This window comes from Bombina bombina, chromosome 3 (assembly GCF_027579735.1).
Source record: "Bombina bombina isolate aBomBom1 chromosome 3, aBomBom1.pri, whole genome shotgun sequence".
NCBI classification, from domain to species: domain Eukaryota; kingdom Metazoa; phylum Chordata; class Amphibia; order Anura; family Bombinatoridae; genus Bombina; species Bombina bombina.
In genome coordinates this window covers 1,256,240,039-1,256,267,500 of record NC_069501.1, presented here as the reverse complement: position 1 = coordinate 1,256,267,500, position 27,462 = coordinate 1,256,240,039, and the positions used below count along the sequence as shown (strand labels likewise).

Genomic DNA, 27,462 nt, shown 5'->3' with positions numbered 1-27,462 from the left:
ATTAAGACTCAAAGGAGGAGAAATTGGCTTAATGGCAGGCTTGATACGAACCAAAGCCTGAACAAAACAATGAATAACAGAAAGATTAGCAAATGTTTCTGTGAAAACCGCACAGAAAAAGCAGAGATTTGTCCTTTCAAGGAACTTGCAGACAAAAACCCTTATCCAAACCATCCTGAAGAAACTATAAAATCCTAGTAATTCTAAAAGAATGCCAAGAGAATTTATGAGAAGAGCATCATGAGATGTAAATCTTCTAAACTCGATAATAAATCTTACTAGACACAGATTTACGAGCCTGCAACATAGTAATAATCACTGAGTCAGAGAAACTTCTATGACTAAGTACTAAGCGTTAAATTTCCATACCATCAAATTAATAATTTGAGTTCCTGATGGAAAAAAACGAATGTTAAGATATAAGGTCTGGCCTTAAATGGAAGTGACCAAGATTGGCAACTGGACATCCGAGCAAGAACCATATACCAAAACCTGTGCGGCCATGCTGGAGCCACCAGCAACACAAAAGATTGCTCCCTGATGATTTTGAAAATCACTTTAAAAAGAAGAACCAGAGGCGAAAAAATATAGGCAGATTGATAACTCCAAGGAAGTGTCAATGCATACACTGCTTCCGCCTGAGGACCACCGGACCTGAATAGGCCCCTGGGAAGTTCCTTGTTTAGATGAGATGCCATCAGATCTATTTCTGGAAGCCCTCACATCTGAACAATTTGAAAAAACACATCTGGGTAAAAAGACCATTCTCCCGGATGTAAAGCTTGATTGACAGATAATCAGCTTCCCAATTGTCTATACCTGGGAAATAGACCACAGAAATTAGACAGGAGCTGGATTTAGCCCAAGCAAGTATCCAAGATACTTCTTTCACAGCCTAAGGACTGAGAGTCCCACCCTGATGATTGACATACGCCACAGTTGTGACATTGTCTGTCTGAAAAACAATAAACGTCTCTTTCTTCAAAAAGAAGCCAAAACTGAAGAACTCTGAGAAATGCACGGAGTTCCAAAATATCGAATGGTAATCTCGCCTCCTGAGATTTCCAAACCCCTTGTGCTGACAGAGATCCCCAGACAGCCTCCCAACCTAAAAGACTCACATCTGTAGTGATCATGGTCCAGGTTGAATGAACCGAAGAGATCCGTAGAACTATATGATGGTGATCTAACCACCAAGTCAAAGATAGTTGAACATTGGGATTCAAAGATATAAAAAGTGATATCCTAGAATCCCTGCACCATTAATTCAGCATAAAAAACTAGAAAGGTTTCATATGAAAATGAGCAAAGGGAATCAAATCCAATGCTGCAGCCATGAGACCTAAAACTTCCATGCATATAGCAACAGAAGGAAATAATAGAGACTGAAGGTTCAGACAAACGGAACCCAATAAAATTGTCACTTGTCCGTTAGAGACAAAGACATTGACACAATCTATCTGGAAACCTAAAAAAGGTGACCCTTGTGTGAGGAATCAAGGAGCTTTTGATAAAAAGATCCTCTAACCATGTCTTGAAGAAACAACAAAAGTTGAATCGTATGAGATTCCGCAGAACGAAAAGACTGAGCCAGTACCACGAGACCGTCCAAATAAGGAAACACTGAGAACCTTGAAAAGATTCTTAGAGCTGTCGCTAGACCAGAAGGAAAAGCAACAAATTGGTAATGCTTGTCAAAAAAAAAAGAATCTCAGAAAATGAAAATAATCTGAATGAAAGCAGAAAATGAAGATATGCATCTATTGTATCTATTGTAAACAAATAATGCCATCACTGACCAAAAAGGCAGAATAGACCATATAAACACCATTCTAAAAGATGGTACACTTTATGACAATTCAAAAAGATTTTCTATCTTTGGGACAATGAATAGTTTTGAATAAAAACCCCAAAAGCTGTTCCTAAAATGGAACTGGTATAAATACCCCAGAAAACTCAAGGTCTGAGCAGCGCCTTGAGGCCCAACGGGTGACCAGCCGCGTTTCACAAGTACCCAATACATACAGGTCTGAAACACACTTCAGGAAAGTGTGAGCCTTACTGGAATAGCTGGAATATGTTAGAGGAAAAAAAAAAAAAAAAAAAAAAAAAAAAAAAAAAAGACTTCTCACAGACGGTTTTACTCTGAATCCTATTCTGTACCCAAATCTAAGAAATTTGGACCGAATTGAACCAAACAAATTTTAAAAAAGTCTTAAACTGCCCCTTACCAGCTAAGCTGGAATAAGAACCGCACCTACATGCAAATTTGGGGAGCTGACTTTGATCTTTAAAATGGCTTAAATTGAATGAAGAAAACTTCCAATTATAAACATGTTACTTGGGGAAGAATTTAGGATTCCGTTCCTTAGTAAGAACAAAAACTAATATAAGCTTAAAATTTAGCCTTAGAACTCAATCTTGAAGCCCAGAGTAACAGTTGAAGAATTGAATCCAATTGTGAACCAAATAATTGATTACCTTGGAAAAAAAGAAATATGGAATTTAGAAATCAAATTAGCATTCCAAGATTGAAATCACAAAGTTCTTCTAGCTAAAATCATAGATTAAACCTCAATTGCGAAAATATCAAAAAAATGACGACACAAATGAAATTATTAGCATGTTGATCAACTTAACAATGCTAAACAAATCATAATCCGATACTTGCACTAAAGTATCCAACCAGAAAGTTGAAGCAGTTGCAACATCAGCCAAATAAATTACAGGTCTAAGAAAAGTACCTGAAAATAATTTTCCTTAAAGGGACACTCAATCAAAATTAAACTTTCATTATTCAGATAGAACATGCCATTTTAAACAACTTTCCAATTTACTTCCATTAACTAAATGTGCAGTCTTTTTATATTTAAACTTTTTGAGTCAACAGCTCCTACTGAGCATGTGCAAGAATAAGTGTGTATGCATTTGTAAATGGCTGATGGCTGTCACATGGTACGTGTATGCATTTGTGAATGGCTGATGGCTGTCACATGGTACAGGGGGAGTGGAAAAAGACATAATTTTTAAAATTGTCAGAAACAAAATCTACTACTCATTTGAAGTTCAGACTAAGTGCTATTGCATTGTCTTGTTATCTTGCATTTGTTGATTATGCAAATCTACTGTGTTGACTGGTCCTTTAAATAAGATACAGGTTTCCCATCTGAAGGAAAAAATAAATACTATTTGCTATAGGAATAGTAGTATGTTTAGCAAGAGTAGAGAGCCCCATTAACTTGGGGGATCTTTCCTCAAAACTTAAAACTAACTGCCGGCAAAGGATACAATTTAAAAACCTTAAAGGAATAAAAGAAATTCCCGGCCTATTCCATTCCCTAGTATCAGGAACTGGAAAAAAACCTCTGAAGAAACCACAGAAGGTTAATAAGCAGAATTTAAATGTTAGCTAGTCTTAAAATCAAAAGAACTAGTTACTTCAATATCCAAAATAATCAACACCTTTTCAACAAAGAACGAATGCACTCTATTTAAAAATAAAAAAGTAGATTTGTTAGTGTCAATATCTGATGAAGAAAATTCTGAATGAGAAAAAACACCATCAGAGAAGGATAATTCAGTATGTTGTTGGTTATTTGAAACTTCATCAACTAAATGAGAAGTTTAAAAAAAGACCTAAAAATTTTATTACAAGGCGGGATGTCAGACAAAGCCTTTAGAATAGAATCAGAAAAATATTCTTAAAATTCCTAAGTATATCTTGTACATTAGATGTAAAAAGAATAGCAGTAGATAATGCATAAATACTAATGGACTCTGCATGTAAAAGTTTATCATGATAACTTATTACAAACCATAGCTAAAGATAAACATTCATAACAATAAAATAAATGAACTTAGCTTTGGTAGGACTGATATCAGTAATCTGGAATCCAACAGTATTTTCTGATACAGGAACAGTTTTTGGAATATCTTGCAATATGTAATAGAAAAAACAACATATAAAGCTAAATTATCAAATTCCTTAAATGACAGTTTCAGGAATGGGAAAAAATGCAAACAGAACAGGCCTCTAGAAACCAGAAGCAACTAAAAAATGAGACTTAAATAATGTTAAAAAATCTGGCGCCAAGAATGACGCCCACATATTTTTTGGCGGCAAAAACATCTGCAACAAACACAAAACTACGTGAAAACTTCCGGCATCAACTACGACGCCGGAAATTACGTCATTGACGTCAGACAAACGACAATCTTGCGCCAAAAAAGTCTCGCGCCAAAAATGACAATAAATTCTAGCATTTTTTGCACCCGCAAGCCTAACAGCCCGCAATTTAAAGGAAAAAAGTCAATTGAAAATTTAGGCAAGAAAAATATTTTAATTCATATGCATTTTCCCAAAAAAATGAAACTGACAGTCTAAAAGAAGGAAAATAAACTGATTGACCTGAATCATGGCAAATATAAGTATAAAACATGTATTTAGAACTTTACATATAAAGTGCCAAAAAATAGCTGAGTGTGTCATAAAAGATAAGACTTACTTACCCAGACACTCATCTACATAAAGTAGATAGCCAAACCAGTACTGAAAACGAGAATCAGTAGAGGTAATGGTATATTGTCGATTTGAAAAGGGAGGTAGGAGAAGAAATATCTACGACCGATAACAGAGAACCTATGAAATAGATCCCCTAGAGGAAGACCATGGTATTCAAATAGGCAATACTCTCTTCACATTCCTCTGACATTCACTGCACTCTGAGAGGAAAACCGGGCTTCAGCCTGCTGCGAAGCGCATATCAACGTAGAAATCTAGCACAAACTTACTTCACCACCTCCATGGGAGGCAAAGTTTGTAAAACTGAATTGTGGGTGTGGTGAGGGGTGTATTTATAGGCATTTTAAGGTTTGGGAAACTTTGCCCCTCCTGGTAGGAATGTATATCCCATACGTCACTAGCTCATGGACTCTTGCTAATTACATGAAAGAAGGTTATATTTTATTATTTCAGAGATCTCTCTAACTTATTTGATCACTTCAAACTTGAATATACTATATGTCATATATGCCTACAATGAGTGCTTCAAGTGTATTCTAGAATGGGTACTTTATCCATTCAATTTTGTTTCTGAAACTAAAATAATACACAGCACCACCTACCCTATTTCATAGATACAGCATACAAGCTGACAAATTTATTTAGGGTGTAGTCATTTATACATTTAGGTAGTGCCATTGAAGAATCCTTTTGTCCTGGTGTACATACATCTTTTTGAGTAAACATTCTAATTTTTGTCCATAGGATCTTTGAAGGCACAGCTATCCTCAATGGGAATAGTAGTTCTCTTAGCCAAGGTGGAAACGGCCCCTTCCGCCTTGGGAACTGTTTGCCAAGCCTCCCTAATAGAGTCGGCTATGGGAAACATCTTTTTTGAAAATAGGAGATGGAGAAAAAGGTATACCCGGTCTCTCCCACTCCTTAGCAATGATCTCAGAAGCTCGGTCAGGGACCGGGAACACGTCTGTCGAGGAAAGAACCTCGAAATATTTGTTCAGCTTACTGGGCTTCTTAGGAACTACCACCACCGTGGAGTCGCTGTCGTCCAACAGTAACAGCCGGAGGTGTTCTAATTTGAACCTAAAAAAAAGATATAACCTCTGTATAAGCAAGAGGAATAACACTTTCCGAATCTGAAATCTCACCTTCAGATGCTACTACGGTATCCTCCTCCTCAGGCCTCTGGGAGGGGACCTCTGAAATTGCAACAACTGTGTCAGAAACCTTGCTTACAGAATGTCTGATTTTCCTTTTATGCTTTCCCTGCAACATAGGAAAAGCAGACAACGCATCAGAAATTGTAGAAGACATGAGAGAAACAATGTCCCTTAAAGTAACTCCAGCGGGAGTTGGCGAGGAAGCGCAGGGCACTGCTTGTGAGGGCGCTGAAATTTCGGACGCTTGAGGAGAAAGCTGCGGCATATATTGAATCTCGTCAGTAGACCCCTGGACAACATCCACTTTAGAAAAAGTTGGCTCAGAAAAAATCTTTTCCCTATAATTTAAAGTCCTCTCAATACATGAGGGACAGAAAGGGATTGGTGGTTCCACATTGGCATCCAAACACAAGGAGCAGGTGACATCTTGCAAGCCCCCTTGATCCATACTGAATCATAATAATACAATTATGCAATAAAAATGTAAATTTTGTCACAAAAAAGTGTAAAAACGTTACTGTTCCTTTAAATTTAAAAGTAACTTTTTTACTGCGTGTAAAAAAAAAAACATACCCAAACGAACAGAAATTAATAAAAATTACACCCCTACACCCAAGCAGCTTTGCTGAGGTGCCTACCTGACTGCAAGACCTCTTTCTCCTTCCAGGCAAACGATCCGGACTCGACAGGGGAACGACTCAGCTACTCTCCGGTCCTAGAAACGCCTGTTTAACAAGAACCATGTGTTTCTAGGCAGAGACTGAATTATCCGACCTGACTGTCTGCAGATAGAGGCAAAGTGAAAAAGCGTGCAATTCAGGAAGATCCGCCCATCATGGGCGTGGCTAACACAAACATACTATCCCGGTCTTTATTTTGCATTAAATAAACCGCCATGAGAGTAAAACCACCAGAACCATGAAAAATGCTCGTCTCCCAGCCCCAGTGCCTGTGTAACGCTATCCAGTTCTCTCAGACTGAGAATTTGAATGGTCCCCATAATAAAGTGCATGATTCAATAAGTCCTTTATGTAGTGTAACTTTATGTAGTAAATTGCTCCCTTTTCCTCTGAGTGTTATTAGTCCCAGAATAATAAAGTAGCACTTACCTCATATGTCTGCCTGACAGCAAGGCAGTTCACCAGGTTTGAAGGGTCCTCTCCCCCACATGGACCTGTGAAAAAAGGAAATTCCTGAATAAATATTCCTCAGGTTTTCAGGGTTAGGGTAGCATCAATATATGGGAGGCGCAGTGAGAATGTCCCACAAGTTCCCATTGCTCTAAAGCCACCACTGCTCTACTGAAGAGACTGATATGGACTACGGTTACACCCTAGAACAAAGCAGCACAATCTTGTACCACTTTAAAAATAAACTCTTGATTTTAGAATCATAGCCAACACCTCACTTTACCACTTCCTATCACTAACGTAGGCAAAGAGAATGACTGGGTTGTAAGTGAAGGGAGGTGATATTTAACAGCTTTGCTGTGGTGCTCTTTGCCGCCTCCTGCTGACCAGGAGGAGAATATCCCATTAGTAATTAAGATGATCCGTAGACTCGTCTCATTAAAAAAGAAAAAAAGTTTCTAATTTCTCATGGTATTTGTTCAAGAGCATACCTAGGTAGCAAGCATGTACTATATGGCTTTTAACAATGTTATACACTTTTAAGCACTAGATGGCAGTGTTTTCACAAAGTATAACTTAAAAGCACTATATCAATTTATTTTATTGAAATACATTTTGGATTTTATATGCCTTTAATATATTCCTCCCACAGTGTTGCTATTTTGTGACATATTTAAAGATGAGAAATCATGGCTATGGCATGTATCAGGGATATGAAGAATTGTGAAGCTGCAGAATACCTCTCATTTTTCTCACGCAGTTCCACTAGTTCTTGCGGCTCTGGTTGGTTAGTCTGCTTCTCACTCAGTGCGATCAGTCGTTCCACGCGCTGCTGCATCAAAAGAATCTGCGCCTCTGCAGACAAGAGTGAATCAACAAGCAAACCTCTGAGTGATAGTATCCAGTGGAGCTTTAATAATTATATATTTTCTATGTACTTAAATCAGATTGAATAAAAATAAACGGCCAATTCCATTTTCTCATATAAGGGAACGTCTACACTACTGTTTATCGACATTAAATATAGTCCATCTAGATTACATTTATCAAAGCATATTTGTATATTTATTTTTAAGATGAAGCATAAGAGCGACAACTTGGGCACTCTATCGTGAACTAGCATGTGCACTCATATATATATATATATATATATATATATATATATATATAATATATATATATATATATATATATATATATATATATATATATATATATATATATATATATATATATATATATATATATATATATATATATATATATATATATATATATATATATATATAAGTGGATGTAAAAAATAAGTTTGCATGACACGATTGTCGGACAGGCGTGCTCACTAGAGCAGTTTGCCCATTGCATTACTTCAGAAATGTGCAAGGTAAAAACTATTTCAATACTTAAATATACCTTTTCCTGGCAATGCAATTTGATTTTTTTCCAATCAATCATTCATGCAATCAACTGTCCCTTTAACTCACACATAGAAAACAGGAAATTATCTGCAGATAAAATAGAAATATCTTGGTCCACATATAAATTGGATCCCCGTTGACTTGAACCCACTTCCCTAAAGGGGGTAGGACAGAATCTTATCCCGTTCAACATAGACCCAAATATAAGTGATCCCTTAAACTCCACCATTGGTATGTCCAATGATATGGACAAAAAAAAATAATCAAATTTGCTATATACGGGGTCAATGGGGTTCCTATACTAAGTGGGCCAATATATAGAAATTGCAGATTTGCAGATAATTTCTTATCTTAGCCCATTAAAAAGGGACATTAAACACTTTGAGACGGTAATATAAAATGATAAATTGTATATATAAACAACTGCAATATAATTATTTTGTCCTCTTTTTCTGCTATTCAATTCTGACAATGTGAGCTTTTCAGTTCCTGTTAGAACCGGAAGTACAGAACATTGTTATATTCCACACAGCCATTGGCTGCACACTCTAGTGACCTATTTAAAACTGTCCCTAATTGGCTACATTGTTTATAGACAATAAAACTTTACACTTATTTTGTAAATGTTTAAACCACTAATGAAACTTTATAAAATACATCTACATGTTTATTCTCAGACTAATCTTTTCTTTAAATGCATCATTCTATCTAGCATTGATTTAGTGTTTAATGTCCCTTTAATTGGATCCCCATTGAGTTTTAAGACATTGCAAAGCATTATAAAATGGGTGGTGAAAAATACAAAAATTAAATATATGCTGCGCAAAAAAAAAAAAATGTACAAGATTTATTGAGAAACAACAGGGGACAAAACATTTCTTCAAAGTTCAGCAGAAGAGGACTGAATAATGTTCAAAACAGTAATGAGTCACAAAGGTGTGCAGCTTCTCCCAGACTGCAGCTTTACAAATCTCAGAAACTGAAGAAATAGCCTGCAAAGCCCATGATGTGGATATTGCTCTATTAGAGTGAGCCGTAATGCCATCAGGAAAAGGAACTTGCTGAAGCTTGTATGTGATGATACACAGCAATAGTCTGATTCAATGAAGTACAGCCTTTTCTTTTTACAAAGAGAACAACAAACGGGACATTTTACAAAAGTCCTTAATTCTTTCCAAGAAAATATAAAGACATCTCCCCGCATCAAGTGTATGATGTTAATGTTACAAACGGTGGGAAGGAAAATCTCTAAATGTGGAAATTTGACACCACTTCAGGAAGAAACTCGGGTAATGTACAAAGGACTTACCTTGTCTTGGTGAAAAAACTGTATAAGATGAATCTCCAGAGAGCTTAAAGTTCAAAAACTTGTCTGGCCGAAGTAGCAGCAAGAAGAAAAACGGTTTTCAAAACCACACACAGAGATTCTTTTTTTCAAAAAGGGACAATATCAGAGCAGACAAAACCAAAAGGTAAGTCCCAAAGAGAGAGAGAGAGAGAGAAAAAAAAAAAAAAAAAGCACATCAGAGGTTTAACTTGCAAAAATAAACCGTCTAATCGAATCCTCCACGGCCTATTTAGCATCAGTAACTGCAGAGATGGCTGAAACTAACTTTCCTGACCCAGAGCATACAATCTACAAGGCTCTCTGAAAGAACCAACCTTTAAATGCGGCCCCATTCAGCATCCATACCCTGAAGGAAAGCAATAGGATTCGGGTGAAAGACTGGAGATATGGAAGATTTTTTTGGATGATTCACAGCCAGTTTAAATAAAGAAAACAAAGGCCGTCTGGGCCAACAAGGCAGAACTGTAATGAACAAAATGCTTCCACACAAGTGGATAGAATCCAGCAGGAAATGGAACGAGTAAGTAAGTTTAAAAGTCTCTTTATTTTGTATCCATAAAAAGTATGCTGTGGTTAATCACAGAGAATAATATTACAATATCACACCCACAAGCGTGTCAGCCTAGCAGCTCAAGGTCTAATACTCCAACATGTTTTGTGCTGTTACAGCACTTCGTCAGGGATAGCAAAGGGTTAACTGTTCACCCGTTAAATACATGTATGGTCCAATAAAAAGCATGCATTTTAGTTTAAACCAATTGAAATACACAATCGGAACTCGCCACAAGTTCTCCAAAAGGTAAGACCTCATTTGCATGTTCCGATCAGACCAGGTGTAATGACAGGTGAACAGTATAAGACAAGATTATTCGTATGCAAGCATTAAAATACAAAAAATAGACCTTAAGTTTGCATTGATCATAATAAAGAATGGATTAATTTAGCGATATAATAAAAAAAAAAAAAGATAGCATAAGTTAAATTGCAAATATTCGAAAAGCATTCCCTTGTTTCAAAGTTCTTATTTATCAGCTGGATCACACAACAATGGCGTTCTAGTATACATTGACCGCAATTAGAATGTGCCCAGATGAAACGCTAACATAATCAAGCCGTCTGATTTAAAATGATACATGGTCATACATTGCAGCTCAACAGAATAAAGATTGTGGTAAAACAAAAAAACATATCAATTATGGTTAATAGCCCCATTTATTTTGCCGTAAGATAGTAGTTGTCTTGGCTAAGGCCACCTTAGGAACTGTTTGCCAAGCCTCCTTGAAAGGGTCAGCTATGGGAAACATCTTCTTAAAGATAGGAGAGGGAGAAAATGGAATGCCTGGGGTTCTCCCACTCCTTAGTAATGATCTCCGAAGCTCGCTTTGGAACAGGAAATACGTCTGAGTAAGAAGGAACATCGAAATATTTGTCCTATTTACTAGACTTTGCAGGGGTAACCGCTACCGTGGAGTCACAGTCATCAAAAGTAACCAAAACCTCCCTGAGCTACAGGCGGAGGTGTTCTAGTTTAAACCTAAAAGTTACAACCTCTGAGTCCGTCAGAGGCAATGAACTTTCTGAATCTGAAATTTCACCTTCAGATGGAACCGCAGTACCCTCCTCTTCAGGTCCTTGGGAGGGTACCTCCGAAATTGCCACAAATGCATCAGAAACCTCACTTACTGAATTGTCTGGTTTTCCTCTTACGTTTGTCCTGCAACATTGGGAAAGTAGACAATGCATCAGAAATTGTAGAAGACATGAGGGAAGCTATGTCTTTTAAGGTAACTCCAGCGGGAGCTAGAGCAGAAGTGCAGGGCACTGCTTGTGAGGGTGGTAAAGTTTGGGACGCTTGGGGAGAAAGCAGCGGCATACCTGGAATCTCGTCAGACTCTTGTACAGCATCCGCTTTTAAACCGTTTTGCTCAGGAAAAATCTTTTCCTTATAACTTAAAGTCCTCTCAATGCATGAGGGACAGAAAGGGATTGGTGGTTCACATTTGCATCAAAACACAAGGAGCAAGTGACACTTTGCAAGTCTCCTTAGTCCATACTGAATCACAATAATATAAATTATGCAATAAAAACTTTAATTTTGACAGAAAAAAATTTTTAATACAAAAAAAGTTAATGTTTCTTTAAATTTAAAAGTAACTTTTTTTACTGTGTGTGTGAAAAAACGTGTTCAAACACCCATACACTAATAAAAATGACACCCCTACACCTCAGCAGCTCTGCTGAGGTGCCTACCTGACTGCAAGACCGGAGACCTCACTCTCCCTCCTGGCAAGCAATCCGGACTCAATAGGGGAACGATTCAGTTACACTCCAGAACTAGAAACGCCTGATCTTAGTCAAACATGCGCTTCTAGGCAGAGTAATTATCCAGTCTGTACTGTGTCTTCAGATAGAGGCGCAGTGAAAAGGCGCGCAATACAGAAGATCCGCCCATCGTGGGCGTGGCTAACTAATACTCTCCAGGACGGTATTTTAAATTAAAAACTAACGCCATGATAAACGAACCACCAGAGCCCGCAAAGTGTTTATCTCCCAATGCCTGCTAAACGCTGTCTGGTTCTCTCAAACTCAGAGCTTTTGTCCCCTAATAAAGTGCCTTAAACCATAAGCCCTTTATGTAGTACAATGAAATATAGTAAAGTGCTCCATTTCCCGTCAGTGTCCGAAGAAAAAAACAAAGCACTTAACCTCATATGTCTGCCTGACAGCTAAGGCAGTTCACCAGGTTTGAGGGGTCCTATCCCCCACATGGACCTGTGAAGAAAAAGAATTTCCTGAATAAATATTCCTCAGGTTCTCAGGGTTAGGGCAGCAATAATATATGGGAGACGCAGTGAGAATTATGTCCCACAAGTTCCCATTGCTTTAAAGCCACCACTGCTCTACTTAAGAGACTGATATGGACTACAGCTACACCCCAGGACAAAGCAGCACAATCCTGCACTACTTTAAAAATAATAAACTCTTGATTGAAGAACGTAATCTAACACCTAACTTTACCAAATCCTATCACTAACGTGGGCAAAGAGAATGACTGGAGTGGGAGGGAAGGGAGGAGCTATTTAACTGCTCTGCTGTGGTGCTCTTTCCCGCCTCCTGCTGACCAGGAGGTGAATAACCCATTAGTAATTAAGATGATCCGTGGACTCGTGTCACAAAAAAGAAATTGGCTATTTCAAATGCTGAAATAAAGTAAAATTAGCTATTTATAAACAATGCAATGCATCCCAGCTGGTAAAATGGATTATTAAAAAGAAATGAAAGGGGGGAAAATGTAGAGTATATTGTCCCTTTAACCTTGTAAGCTAACCGATTAAAATGAAGGTAAACTTTTATGAATGAAAGCCAGTTTTTTAAAAATACTATTAAAAACAGGGACACTTTCAGTCATCAAAGGTTAGAAAGCAGCCGTTTTGTTTACAAACGTACCCCTCTTTGCACAGCCAGAGCAGCTTCCCCCACCTGGAGATCCCCTCTTCACACGTCAGCAATGACTAATCCGGCTTCCTCCAATCACTGCATGGCCTCAGGCAATGACACCCCCTGGCGTGAAAGCCGTGATTGGAGGAAGCTGGATTAGTCATTGATGACGTGTGAAGAGGGGATCTCCGGATGGGGGAAGCTGTTCTGGCTGTGCAAAGAGGGGTACGTTTTTAATCAAATCACAGTTTAGAAAGCAGCCGTTTTAAGTGCCCCTGTTTTTAATAGTATTTTTAAAAAAACGGGCTTTCATTCAAAGTTTACCTTCACTAAAAGGAATTTCAGAAGTGTGGTGCGCAGCTTCCAATCTGATGTTTCTTAACAAAGGGGACACCAGAAAATCTTTTATAACTATTTATGCACAACTAATGCAGTCATAAGGCAAATGATCAGTGAGAAACCCAAAGTTTAAAAAAAAAAAAAAAAAGTTATCAAATATAGCAAAATGGGCCTAGATCAATAACTTGGGTCGTCTACTTTAAAAATTTATATATATATTTTATAGGTAAAAAACATAATTTATGTAAGAACTTACCTGATAAATTCATTTTTCATATTGGCAAGAGTCCATGAGCTAGTGACGTATGGGATATACATTCCTACCAGGAGGGGCAAAGTTTCCCAAACCTCAAAATGCCTATAAATACACCCCTCACCACACCCACAATTCAGTTTAACGAATAGCCAAGAAGTGGGGTGATAAGAAAGGAGCAAAAGCATCAACAAGGAATTGGAATAATTGTGCTTTATACAAAAAAATCATAACCACCACAAAAAGGGTGGGCCTCATGGACTCTTGCCAATATGAAAGAAATTAATTTATCAGGTAAGTTCTTACATAAATTATGTTTTCTTTCATGTAATTGGCAAGAGTCCATGAGCTAGTGACGTATGGGATAGCAGATACCCAAGATGTGGAACTTCCACGCAAGAGAGGGAGGGATAAAATAAAAACAGCCAATTCCGCTGAAAAAATAATCCATAACCCAAATCAAAAAGTTTTAATCTTATAATGAAAAAACTGAAATTATAAGCAGAAGAATCAAACTGAAACAGCTGCCTGAAGTACTTTTCTACCAAAAACTGCTTCAGAAGAAGAAAAAACATCAAAATCGTAGAATTTAGTAAAAGTATGCAAAGAAGACCAAGTTGCTGCTTTGCAAATCTGATCAACAGAAGCTTCATTCTTAAAAGCCCAGGAAGAAGAAACTGACCAAGTAGAATGAGCCGTAATCCTTTGAGGCAGAGATTTACCCGACTCCACATAAGCATGATGACTCAAAGACTTTAACCAAGAAGCCAAAGAAATGGCAGAAGCCTTCTGATCTTTCCTAGAACCAGAAAAGACAACAAATAGACTAGAAGTCTTCCTGAAATCTTTCGTAGCTTCAACATATTTCAAAGCTCTAACTACATCCAAATAATGTAGATCTCTCCAGAGTATTCTTAGGATTAGGACACAAAGAAGGGACAACAATTTCTCTACTAAAGTTGATAGAATTCACAACTTTAGGTAAAAAATTAAATGAAGTCCGTAACACTGCCTTATCCTGATGAAAAATCAGAAAAGGAGATTCACAAGAAAGAGCAGATAGCTCAGAAACTCTTCTAGCAGAAGAGATGGCCAAAAGGAATAATACTTTCCAAGAAAGTAATTTAATATCCAGAGAATGCATAGGTTCAAACGGAGGAGCCTGTAAAGCACTCAGAACCAAATTAAGACTCCAAGGAGGAGAAATTGACTTAATGACAGGCTTAATACTAACCAAAGCCTGAACAAAACAATGAATATCAGGATGATTAGCAATCTTTCTGTGAAAAAGTACAGAAAGAGCAGAGATTTGTCCCTTCATGGAACTTGCAGACAAACCTTTTTCCAAACCATCCTGAAGAAACTGTAAAATTCTAGGAATTCTAAAAGAATGCCAAGAGAATTTGTGAAGAACACCAAGAAATTTAAGTCTTCCAGACTCGGTAATAGATCTTTCTAGACACAGATTTACGAGCCTGTAACATAGTATTAATCACTGAGTCAGAGAAACCTCTATGACTAAGTATTAAGCGTTCAATCTCCATACCTTCAAATTTAATGTTTTGAGATACTGATGGAAAAATGGGCCTTGAGACAGAAGGTCTGGCCTTAACGGAAGTGTCCAAGGTTGGCAACTGGCTATCCGAACGAGATCCGCATACCAAAACCTGTGTGGCCATGCTGGAGCCACCAGCAGTACAAACGAACGCTCCATTAGGATTTTGGAAATCACTTTTGGAAGAAGAACTAGAGGCGGAAAGATATAAGCAGGTTGGTAATTCCAAGGAAGTGACAACGCGTCCACAGCTTCGGCCTGATTATCCCTGGATCTGGACAGATACCTGGGAAGTTTCTTGTTTAGATGAGAGGCCATCAGATCTATTTCTGGAAGCCCCCAGATTTTAACAATCTCAAGAAATACCTCTGGGTGAAAAGACCATTCGCCCGGATGTAAAGTCTGGCGACTGAGATAATCCGCTTCCCAATTGTCTATACCTGGGATATGCACTGCAGAAATTAGACAGGAGCTGGATTCCGCCCATACAAGTATCCGAGATACTTCTTTTATAGCCTGAGGACTGAGTCCCCCGTGATGATTGACATACGCCACGGTTGTGACATTGTCTGTCTGAAAACAAATAAACGATTCTCTCTTCAGAAGAGGCCAGAACTGAAGAGCTCAGAAAAATCGCACGGAGTTCCAAAATGTTGATTGGTAATCTCGCCTCCTGAGATTCCCAAACCCCCTGCGCTGTCAGAGATCCCCAGACAGCTCCCCAACCTGAAAGACCCGCATCTGTTGAGATCACAGTCCAGGTTGGACGAACAAAAGAGGCCCCTTGAACTAAACGATGGTGATCCAACCACCAAGTCAGAGAAGATCGAACATTGGGATTTAAAGGATATTAATTGTGATATCTTTGTATAATCCCTGCACCATTGGTTCAGCATACAAAGCTGGAGAGGTCTCATGTTAAAACGAGAAAAAGGGATTGCGTCCGATGCAGCAGTCATGAGACCTAAAATTTCCATGCACAAAGCAACCGAAGGGAATGATTGAGACTGAAGGATTTGACAAGCTGAAACCAATTTCAGACGTCTCTTTTCTGTTAGATACAAATTCATGGACACTGAATCTATTTGGAAACCCAAAAAGGTTACCCTTATCTGAGGAACTCTTTGCTAAATTAATCCTCCAACCATGTCTTTGAAGAAACAACACAAGTTGATTCGTGTGAGATTCTGCAGAAAGTAAAGACTGAGCAAGTAGCAAGATATCGTCCAAATAAGGAAATACCGCAATACCCTGCTTCCTGATTACAGAGAGAAGGGCACCGAGAACCTTCGAAAAGATCCTTGGAGCTGTTGCTAGGCCAAAAGGAAGAGCAAAAAACTGGTAATGCTTGTCTAGAAAAGAGAATCTCAGGAACTGATAGTGATCCGGTTGAATTGGAATATGAAGATATGCATCCTGTAAGTCTATTGTGGACATATAATGCCCTTGCTGAACAAAAGGCAGAATAGTCCTTATAGTCACCATTTTGAATGTTGGTATCCTTACATAACAATTCAATATTTTTAGATCCAGAACTGGTCTGAAAGAATTCTTTCTTTGGAACAATGAACAGATTTGAATAAAACCCCGGCCCCGTTCCAGAACTGGAACTGGCACAATTACCTCAGCTGACTCCAGGTCTGAAACACAATTCAGAAACGCTTGAGCCTTTACTGGGTTTACTGGAATGCGTGAGAAAGAATCTTCTCACAGGCGGTCTTACCTTGAAACCTATTCTGTACCCTTGTGAAACAATGTTCTGAATCCAAAGACTTTGAATCGAATTGATCCAAACACCTTTGAAAAATCGTAACCTGCCCCCTACCAGCTGTGCTGGAATGAGGGCCGCACTTCATGCGGATTTGGGGGCTGGTTTTGACTTTCTAAAAGGCTTGGATTTATTCCAGACTGGAGCAAAATTTCCAAACGGAAACTGTTCCTTTAGGGGAAGGGTCAGGCTTTTGTTCCTTATCCTGACGAAAGGAACGAAAACGATTAGCAGCCCTATATTTACCCTTAAATTTTTTATCCTGAGGCAAAAAGGCTCCCTTCCCCCCAGTAACAGTTGAAATTATTGAATCTGAGAACCAAATAATTTATTACCTTGGAAAGAAAGAGAAAGCAATGTTGACTTAGAAGTCATATCTGCATTCCAAGACTTAAGCCATAAAGCTATTCTGGCTAAAATAGCTAAAGACATATACCTGACATCAATTCTAATGATATCGAAAATGGCATCACAAATAAAGTTATTAGCATGTTGAAGAAGTTTAACAATGCTATAAGCATTATGGTCTGACACTTGTTGCGCTAAAGCCTCCAAACAGAAAGTGGAAGCTGCAGCAACATCAGCCAAAGAAATAGCAGGTCTAAGAAGATTACCTGAACATAAATAAGCCTTCCTTAGAAAGGATTCAAGCTTCCTATCTAAAGGATCTTTAAACAAAGTACTATCTGCCGTAGGAATAGTAGTACGTGTAGCAAGAGTAGAGATAGCCCCATCAACTTTGGGGATTTTCTCCCAAAACTCTAATCTATCAGATTAGAAAGGGTACAATTTCTTAAACCTTGGAGAAGGAGTAAATGAAGTACCCAGACTATTCCATTCCCTAAAAATTACTTCTGAAATAGCATCAGGAACTGGAAAAACTTCTGGAATAACTACATGAGGTTTAAAAACTGAATTTAAACGCTTATTAGTTTTAATATCAAGAGGACTAGACTCCTCCATATCTAATGCAATCAACACTTCTTTAAGTAAAGAACGAATAAACCCAATTTTAAACAAATATGAAGATTTGTCAGTGTCAATATCTGAGGCAGAATCTTCTGAACCAGATAGATCCTCATCAGAAATAGATAAGTCAGAATGATGGCGGTCATTTAAAAATTCATCTGAAATATGAGAAGTTTTAAAAGACCTCTTACGTTTACTAGAAGGAGGAATATGAAGATATGCATCCTGTAAGTCTATTGTGGACATATAATGCCCTTGCTGAACAAAAGGCAGAATAGTCCTTATAGTCACCATTTTGAATGTTGGTATCCTTACATAACAATTCAATATTTTTAGATCCAGAACTGGTCTGAAAGAATTCTTTCTTTGGAACAATGAACAGATTTGAATAAAACCCCGGCCCCGTTCCAGAACTGGAACTGGCACAATTACCTCAGCTGACTCCAGGTCTGAAACACAATTCAGAAACGCTTGAGCCTTTACTGGGTTTACTGGAATGCGTGAGAAAGAATCTTCTCACAGGCGGTCTTACCTTGAAACCTATTCTGTACCCTTGTGAAACAATGTTCTGAATCCAAAGACTTTGAATCGAATTGATCCAAACACCTTTGAAAAATCGTAACCTGCCCCCTACCAGCTGTGCTGGAATGAGGGCCGCACTTCATGCGGATTTGGGGGCTGGTTTTGACTTTCTAAAAGGCTTGGATTTATTCCAGACTGGAGCAAAATTTCCAAACGGAAACTGTTCCTTTAGGGGAAGGGTCAGGCTTTTGTTCCTTATCCTGACGAAAGGAACGAAAACGATTAGCAGCCCTATATTTACCCTTAAATTTTTTATCCTGAGGCAAAAAGGCTCCCTTCCCCCCAGTAACAGTTGAAATTATTGAATCTGAGAACAAAGTACTATCTGCCGTAGGAATAGTAGTACGTGTAGCAAGAGTAGAGATAGCCCCATCAACTTTGGGGATTTTCTCCCAAAACTCTAATCTATCAGATTAGAAAGGGTACAATTTCTTAAACCTTGGAGAAGGAGTAAATGAAGTACCCAGACTATTCCATTCCCTAAAAATTACTTCTGAAATAGCATCAGGAACTGGAAAAACTTCTGGAATAACTACATGAGGTTTAAAAACTGAATTTAAACGCTTATTAGTTTTAATATCAAGAGGACTAGACTCCTCCATATCTAATGCAATCAACACTTCTTTAAGTAAAGAACGAATAAACCCAATTTTAAACAAATATGAAGATTTGTCAGTGTCAATATCTGAGGCAGAATCTTCTGAACCAGATAGATCCTCATCAGAAATAGATAAGTCAGAATGATGGCGGTCATTTAAAAATTCATCTGAAATATGAGAAGTTTTAAAAGACCTCTTACGTTTACTAGAAGGAGGAATAACAGACAGAGCCTTCCGAATAGAATTAGAAACAAATTCTTTACATTAACAAGAACATCCTGAACATTAGATGTTGAAGGAACAACAGCAAGTAATGGATTATTACTAATGGAAATACTATCTGCGTTTGATAGTTTATCATGACAACGAATACAAACTACAGCCGGAGGAACAGTTACCAAAAGTTTACAACAAATGCACTTAGCTTTGGTAGAACCGACATCAGGCAGCGTCTTTCCAGAAGAAGATTCTGATCCAGGGTCAGGTAGTGACATCTTGCAATATGTAATAGAAAAAACAACATATAAAGCAAAATTATTAAATTCCTTAAAGGATTACTTTCTGTTATAATTTTTAAGCTAAACAACTAACATATTAAAGTTAATAAACATTAATTAAAACCTACTGACCTATATTTTCTCCAAAACGAAGTTTCATAACGTTTTAAAAGTTATATCTTTTATTCGCCGATGTCACGTTATCCTGCCCACTATTTTCAGCACTGCATGTTCAAAATACTTAAACAAATAACTTTGTGTTTAAAGCGCCATTTTGAAACCTAGGTATTGTAAACGGATTGGTACAGAGCAAAGGACACCCACGGAGTGGGTTTGGAAAACAATTAAATTTGCAGACAAGATTTCTGCTATACGGTAGATATGTTAATGAAATGCTATTGATAAAAAGCGTATTTGGGGTAGTTAGTAAGTTAGGCATAGAAAATATTTACTTACAGTGGTCCTTTAAATGGCAGTTTCAGGAATGGGAAAAAATGCAAAATGAAACAAGCCTCTTGAAAACCAGAAGCAACTAAAAAGTGAGACTGAAATAATGTGAAAAAAAACTGGCGCCAAGTATGACGCTCACAATTTGGCGCCAAGTATAACGCCCACATATTTTGTATTTTGGCGCCAAAAAAAACGTCCGCAACACACATACGTCATAAATGACGCAACCACGTGAAAACTTCCGGCGCCAACAATGACGCCGGAAATGACTAAATTTTTGCGCCAAAAATGACGCAATAAATAGAAGCATTTTCTGCACCCGCAAGCCTAACAGCCCGCAATTTTGAAAAAAAGTCAATTGAAAATTTTTAAGGTAAGAAAAAATATAATTTATATGCATTTTCCCAAAAAAATTAAACTGGCAGTCTGAAAGAAGGAATACTGATTATCCTGAATCATGGCAAATATAAGTTTAAACACATATATTTAGAACTTTACATATAAAGTGCCCAACCATAGCTTTGAGTGTCATGAATAGAAATAAGATTTACTTACCCTAAGACACTCATCTACATATAGCAGATAGCCAAACCAGTACTGAAATGAGAATCAGTAGAGGTAATGGTATATAAGAGTATATCGTCGATCTGAAAAGGGAGGTAGGAGAAGAAATCTCTACGACCGATAACAGAGAACCTATGAAATAGATCCCCTAGAGGAAGACCATGGCATTCAAATAGGCAATACTCTCTTCACATCCCTCTGACATTCACTGCACTCTGAGAGGAAAACCGGGCTTCAGCCTGCTGCGAATCGCATAACGTAGAAATCTAGCACAAACTTACTTCACCACCTCCATGGGAGGCAAAGTTTGTAAAACTGAATTGTGGGTGTGGTGAGGGGTGTATTTATAGGCATTTTGAGGTTTGGGAAACTTTGTCCCTCCTGGTAGGAATGTATATCCCATACGTCACTAGCTCATGGACTCTTGCCAATTACATGAAAGAAAAACAAAAAACTAAAACAAAAAAAGGCTCTATTTCGGTTTAAACAGAGTGACAACAAAAAAAAGGCTAAAAAATTCTCCTGTACTTTGGGCAAGTTTTTCTCTGAAATTTCCAGTAGCTGAAGGAGTTAACTACTAATGCTCATACTACGTTAGCATAAGTGAAAAGGATATATCTGATTACATAATGGAAAGTAACCAAAACAGGCGATTGTATACATTACAGTACAGTGCTGAGCAACTGCCATATTGAGTAACTACCCAGATTTTGAGCAGAATTAATTAGTTACAAGAGACAGGGGAATTGTTTCATAAGAGACAAATTACTTTTACCTGTTATACCAGAGGGACCTTCCTTAAAATTATCACCACAAACTATTAAAATAAAAAAACATGTAGGTCCTACACTGTTCTTGGAGCCAGGGACATTTCCTAACATAAACCGTTTAAATGTGGAAAACCATGAAGGGAAAGAATAAAGCAAATTGAGTACAGTTAAAGGGCACATTAACACTTAGGGAACGATTTATCAACCTGCGGCAGACAGGGGCACATATACGCACCCTTGTCAGCCTTAGCTCGCCTCTGGCAGGCGGAATTCAGCATTGCACAGCCCCCAATCTCACCGGTCGGACGACACTGCAGAGCTTGAATTTTGCCACTTCAGAGGTGGGGAAAGGTTAGGAAAGAAGCGGTCTGATGACCGCTGCTTGTTAAATATGGCGAGCAGGTTCTCTTGTGAAAACCTGCAGGTGTAGAGGCTCAAAAGTTGGTGAAAGCCTTTGCTATATTGACCCCTTATTCCTCTGCTCTAACCTTTATCAGATAATCGCTTCCGGTTTTCAGAAAGCTCCAACTCAAGCTCATCTCTGTACTCTCTCTCCTCTATCAGTTGCTTTCTCAGCCGTCTCATCTGGAACTGCGGCGTGTGCAGGACTTCAATCATTGGAGAGGATGGGCTGTCAGTCGCAGTGCTGTAAAATACAATGATGAACTTGTTAAAATGCTCACAAATATATGCCCCAAACACAAAGTGGAGCTGGTAATAAAACATGTCTAATCCTAAATGCATCACTGAGTTAAATGTAACCTTTAAATCTACAGCATATAATTCTAAATCTTGACCTAATATCTAGAAAATACTTACCAGGCAGGATAGAAATATTTATTAGAGGCATCTGTTGCATCTGGGGGGGAATATAATACCTTTCTGTGATAGAGTTGATCCTTTGTTGTCATATATAAAGTGAGAGAAATTAAGATTTTCTTTTCCTATTTCCTTTTAATAAAAAAATGAATTTCCACCTTAAGGAAATATACAGTAAAACCTAAACTATTATTTGTAAGAAGCTTTTCTGCCTCTTATTTAACTTCTCTAGAGAGTTTACTTATACAAGTCACACTTATAAAAAGTTTCCTTTCACTGTCTAGTAGTTTATTATTAGAATTCCAGATGTTTGTGTGTGTCTCACCGAATAAGACCGTAGCGGTGACTCCTTTAGTTTTTCTGATGTACTATCCTGTTTTTGATCTAGCGTTAACTTGTAGAATTGGCAAAAAAACTAATGTGAAATCACTGCTGCGTTGACTTAGTCCGTACGCATTTTGCAATCTGTATCACTTCATCAGAGGTCAATCCTTCGCAATCTCTGTACATTAGCTATTTGTCTCCTCCAATTTTGGGTGGAGCTTTTTTCACAAGTAGTTCTTATAACTTTCTAACAATTTATCTATTTGTGACAAAAAGTCTAAACTGCCTCTAATGTTAAAAAAATGATATTGTTCTGTAAAGAGATGTTTTCATAGGTCAAATAACGGTCTAATGTGAATAGAACCATTTTGTAAGGAATACGTCTAACATTTTTGTAGGGGGGGAAAAGGCAAAAAAAATTTTTTATGAAAAACTCAGCAGATATAGGCAAATAGTTTTTTGTGTGTGGCAAATTATTTTATAATTATCTCCATGAAACATTACATTTTTAATCTATACAAAGAATTTTGTGAAATAAGCTATTATGATATATTTTCTAATAGTTTGCTACAGGAAAGCTGCCTAATACAAACGGATAAATTAATGCCAGGACCTGATAAAAACATAATTTATGCTTACCTGATAAATTTATTTCTCTTGTAGTGTATTCAGTCCACGGATCATCCATTACTTATGGGATATATTCCCTTCCCAACAGGAAGTTGCAAGAGGATCACCCAAAGCAGAGCTGCTATATAGCTCCTCCCCTCCACGTCATATCCAGTCATTCGACCGAAACAAGACAAGAATGGAGAAACCATAGGGAACAGTGGTGACTGGAGTTCTAATTAAAATTTAGATCTGCCTTAAAAAAGACAGGGCGGGTCGTGGACTGAATACACTACAAGAGAAATAAATTTATCAGGTAAGCATAAATTATGTTTTCTCTTGTTAAGTGTATTCAGTCCACGGGTCATCCATTACTTATGGGATACCAATACCAAAGCTAAAGTACACGGATGATGGGAGGGACAAGGCAGGAACTTAAACGGAAGGAACCACTGCCTGTAGAACCTCCCAAAAACAGCCTCCTAAGAAGCAAAAGTGTCAAATTTGTAAAATTTTGAAAAAGTGTGAAGCAAAGACCAAGTTGCAGCCTTGCAAATCTGTTCAACAGAGGCCTCATTCTTAAAGGCCCAGGTGGAAGCCACAGCTCTAGTGGAATGAGCTGTAATTCTTTCAGGGGGCTGCTGTCCAGCAGTCTCATAGGCTAAACGTATTATGCTACGAAGCCAAAAAGAGAGAGAGAGGTTGCCGAAGCTTTTTGACCTCTCCTCTGTCCAGAGTACACGACAAACAGGGAAGGGGTTTGACGAAAATCTTTAGTTGCCTGTAAATAGAACTTCAGGGCACGGACTACATCCAGATTATGCAAAAGTCGTTCCTTCTTTGAAGAAGGATTAGGACATAATGATGGAACAACAATCTCCTGATTGATATTCCTGTTAGAAACTACCTTAGGTAAAAACACAGGTTTAGTACGCAGAACTACCTTGTCTGAATGGAAAATCAGGTAAGGAGAATCACAATGTAAGGCAGATAACTCAGAGACTCTTCGAGACGAGAAAATAGCCATCAAAAACAGAACTTTCCAAGATAAAAGCTTAATATCAATGGAATGAAGGGGTTCAAACGGAACCCCTTGAAGAACTTTAAGAACCAAGTTTAAGCTCCACGGAGGAGCAACAGTCTTAAACACAGGCTTAATCCTAGCCAAAGCCTGACAAAAGGCCTTGACATCTGGAACTTCTGGAAATCTGTCCCTTTAACGAACTAGCAGATAAGCCCTTTTCTAAACCCTCTTGTAGAAAAGACAATATCCTAGGAATCCTAACCTTACTCCATGAGTAACTCTTGGATTCGCACCAATATAAATATTTACGCCATATTTTATGGTAAATTTTTCTGTTAACATGTTTCCGAGCCTGTATTAAGGTATCAATAACCGACTCAGAGAAGCCACGCTTTGATAGGATCAAGCGTTCAATCTCCATGCAGTCAGCCTCAGAGAAATTAGATTTGGATGATGGAAAGGACCCTGAATGAAAAGGTCCTGTCTCAGAGGCAGAGACCATGGTGGACAGGACGACATGTCCACTAGGTCTGCATACCAGGTCCTGCGTGGCCACGCAGGTGCTATCAGAATCACTGATGCTCTCTCTTGTCTGATCTTGGCAATCAGTCGAGGAAGCAGCGGAAATGGTGGAAACACATAAGCCATGTTGAAAACCCAAGGGGCTGCCAGAGCATCTATCAGCGCCGCTCCCGGGTCCCTGGACCTGGATCCGTAACAAGGAAGCTTGGCGTTCTGGCGAGACGCCATGAGATCCAGTTCTGGTTTGCCCCAACGATGAATCAGTTGAGCGAAGACCTCCGGATGAAGTTCCCACTCCCCCGGATGAAAAGTCTGGCGACTTAGAAAGTCCGCCTCCCAGTTCTCCACGCCTGGGATGTAGATCGCTGACAGGTGGCAAGAGTGAGACTCTGCCCAGCGAATTATCTTTGAGACTTCCAACATCGCTAAGGAACTCCTGGTTCCTCCTTGATGGTTGATGTAAGCCACAGTCGTGATGTTGTCCGACTGAAATCTGATGAACCTCAGTGTTGCTAACTGAGGCCAAGCTAGAAGAGCATTGAATATTGCTCTCAACTCCAGAATATTTATTGGGAGGAGATTCTCCTCCTGAGTCCATAATCTCTGAGCCTTCAGGGGAGTTCCAGACTGCGCCCCAACCTAGAAGGCTGGCATCTGTTGTTACAATCGTCCAATCTGGCCTGCGAAAGGTCATCCCCTTGGACAGGTGGACCCGAGAAAGCCACCAGAGAAGAGAATCTCTGGTCTCTTGATCCAGATTTAGTAGAGGGGACAAATCTGAGTAATCCCCATTCCACTGACTTAGCATGCATAATTGCAGTGGTCTGAGATGCAGGCACGCAAATGGTACTATGTCCATTGCCGCTACCATTAAGCCGATTACTTCCATGCACTGAGCTACTGACGGGCGTGGAATGGAATGAAGGACACGGCAAGCATTCAGAAGCTTTGATAACCTGGACTCCGTCAGGTAAATCTTCATCTCTATAGAATCTATAAGAGTCCCCAGGAAGGGAACTCTTGTGAGTGGTAATAGAGAACTCTTTTCCACGTTCCCCTTCCACCCATGCGACCTCAGAAATGCCAGAACTATCTCTGTATGAGACTTGGCAATTTGAAAACTTGACGCTTGTATCAGAATGTCGTCTAGGTACGGAGCCACCGCTATGCCTCGCGGTCTTAGCACTGCCAGAAGTGAGCCCAGAACCTTTGTAAAAATTCTCGGGGCCGTAGCTAACCCGAAGGGAAGAGCTACAAACTGGTAATGCCTGTCTAGAAAGGCAAATCTTAGGTACCGATAATGATCTTTGTGAATCGGTATGTGAAGGTAGGCATCCTTTAAGTCCACTATGGTCATGTATTGACCCTCTTGGATCATGGGTAGGATGGTTCGAATAGTTTCCATTTTGAATGATGGAACTCTTAGGAATTTGTTTAAGATTTTTAGGTCCAAGATTGGTCTGAAGGTTCCCTCTTTCTTGGGAACCACAAACAGATTTGAGTAAAAACCTTGCCCTTGTTCCGTCCGCGGAACTGGGTGGACCACCCCCATTACTAAGAGGTATTGTACACAGAGTATAAATGCCTCTTTCTTTATTTAGTTTGCTGATAACCTTGAAAGATGAAATCTCTCCTGTGGAGGAGAAGCTTTGAAGTCCAGAAGATATCCCTGAGATATGATCTCTAACGCCCAGGGATCCTGGACATCTCCTGCCCAAGCCTGGGCGAAGAGAGAAAGTCTGCCCCCCACTAGATCCGTTTCCGGATAGGGGGCCCTCTCTTCATGCTGTCTTAGGGGCAGAAGTAGGTTTTCTGGCCTGCTTGCCCTTGTTCCAGGACTGGTTAGCTTTCCAGCCCTGTCTGAAACGAGCAACAGTTCCTTCCTGTTTTGGAGTGGAGGAAGTTGATGCTGCTCCTGCCTTGAAGTTACGAAAGGCACGAAAATTAGACTGCTTGGCCTTTGATTTGGCCTTGTCCTGAGGAAGAGTATGACCCTTACCTCCAGTAATGTCAGCAATAATTTCTTTCAAGCCGGGCCCGAATAAGGTCTGCCCTTTGAAAGGAATATTAAGCAATTTAGATTTAGAAGTCACGTCAGCTGACCAGGATTTAAGCCATAGCGCTCTATGCGCCTGGATGGCGAGTCCGGAGTTCTTAGCCGTTAGTTTGGTTAAATGTACAACGGCATCAGAAACAAATGAGTTAGCTAGCTTAAGTGCTTTAAGCTTGTCCATAATCTCATCCAATGGAGCTGTGCGAATGGCCTCTTCCAGAGACTCAAACCAGAATGCCGCAGCAGCAGTGACAGGCGCAATGCATGCAAGGGGCTGTAAGATAAAACCTTGTTGAACAAACATTTTCTTAAGGTAACCTAATTTTTTATCCATTGGATCCGAAAAAGCACAACTATCCTCCACCGGTATAGTGGTACGTTTAGCTAAAGTAGAAACTGCTCCCTCCACCTTAGGGACTGTCTGCCATAAGTCTCATGTGGTGGCGTCTATTGGAAACATTTTCCTAAATATCGGAGGAGGGGAAAAAGGCACACCGGGTCTATCCCACTCCTTGCTAATAATCTCTGTAAGCCATTTAGGTATAGGAAAAACGTCAGTACACACCGGCACCGCATAGTATCTATCCAGCCTACATAATTTCTCTGGAATTGCAACCGTGTTACAATCATTCAGAGCCGCTAATACCTCCCCTAACAATACATGGAGGTTCTCAAGCTTAAATTTAAAATTAGAAATCTCTGAATCCGGTCTCCCTGGATCAGATCCGTCACCCACAGAATGAAGCTCTCCG

The 27,462-nt window shown here is 39.0% G+C and overlaps 1 protein-coding gene across 1 annotated transcript in view; it reads right to left on the bottom strand.

Moving 5' to 3' along the window:
- NUMA1 (nuclear mitotic apparatus protein 1) overlaps window positions 1–27,462 on the bottom strand; it is a gene marked incomplete in the record, with an annotated part of 309,504 nt that overhangs the window by 235,640 nt on the left and 46,402 nt on the right. The window contains 2 exon segments of the mRNA XM_053708792.1: window positions 7,550–7,664; window positions 21,848–22,005. Coding sequence (XP_053564767.1) covers window positions 7,550–7,664; window positions 21,848–22,005 — 273 coding nt within the window.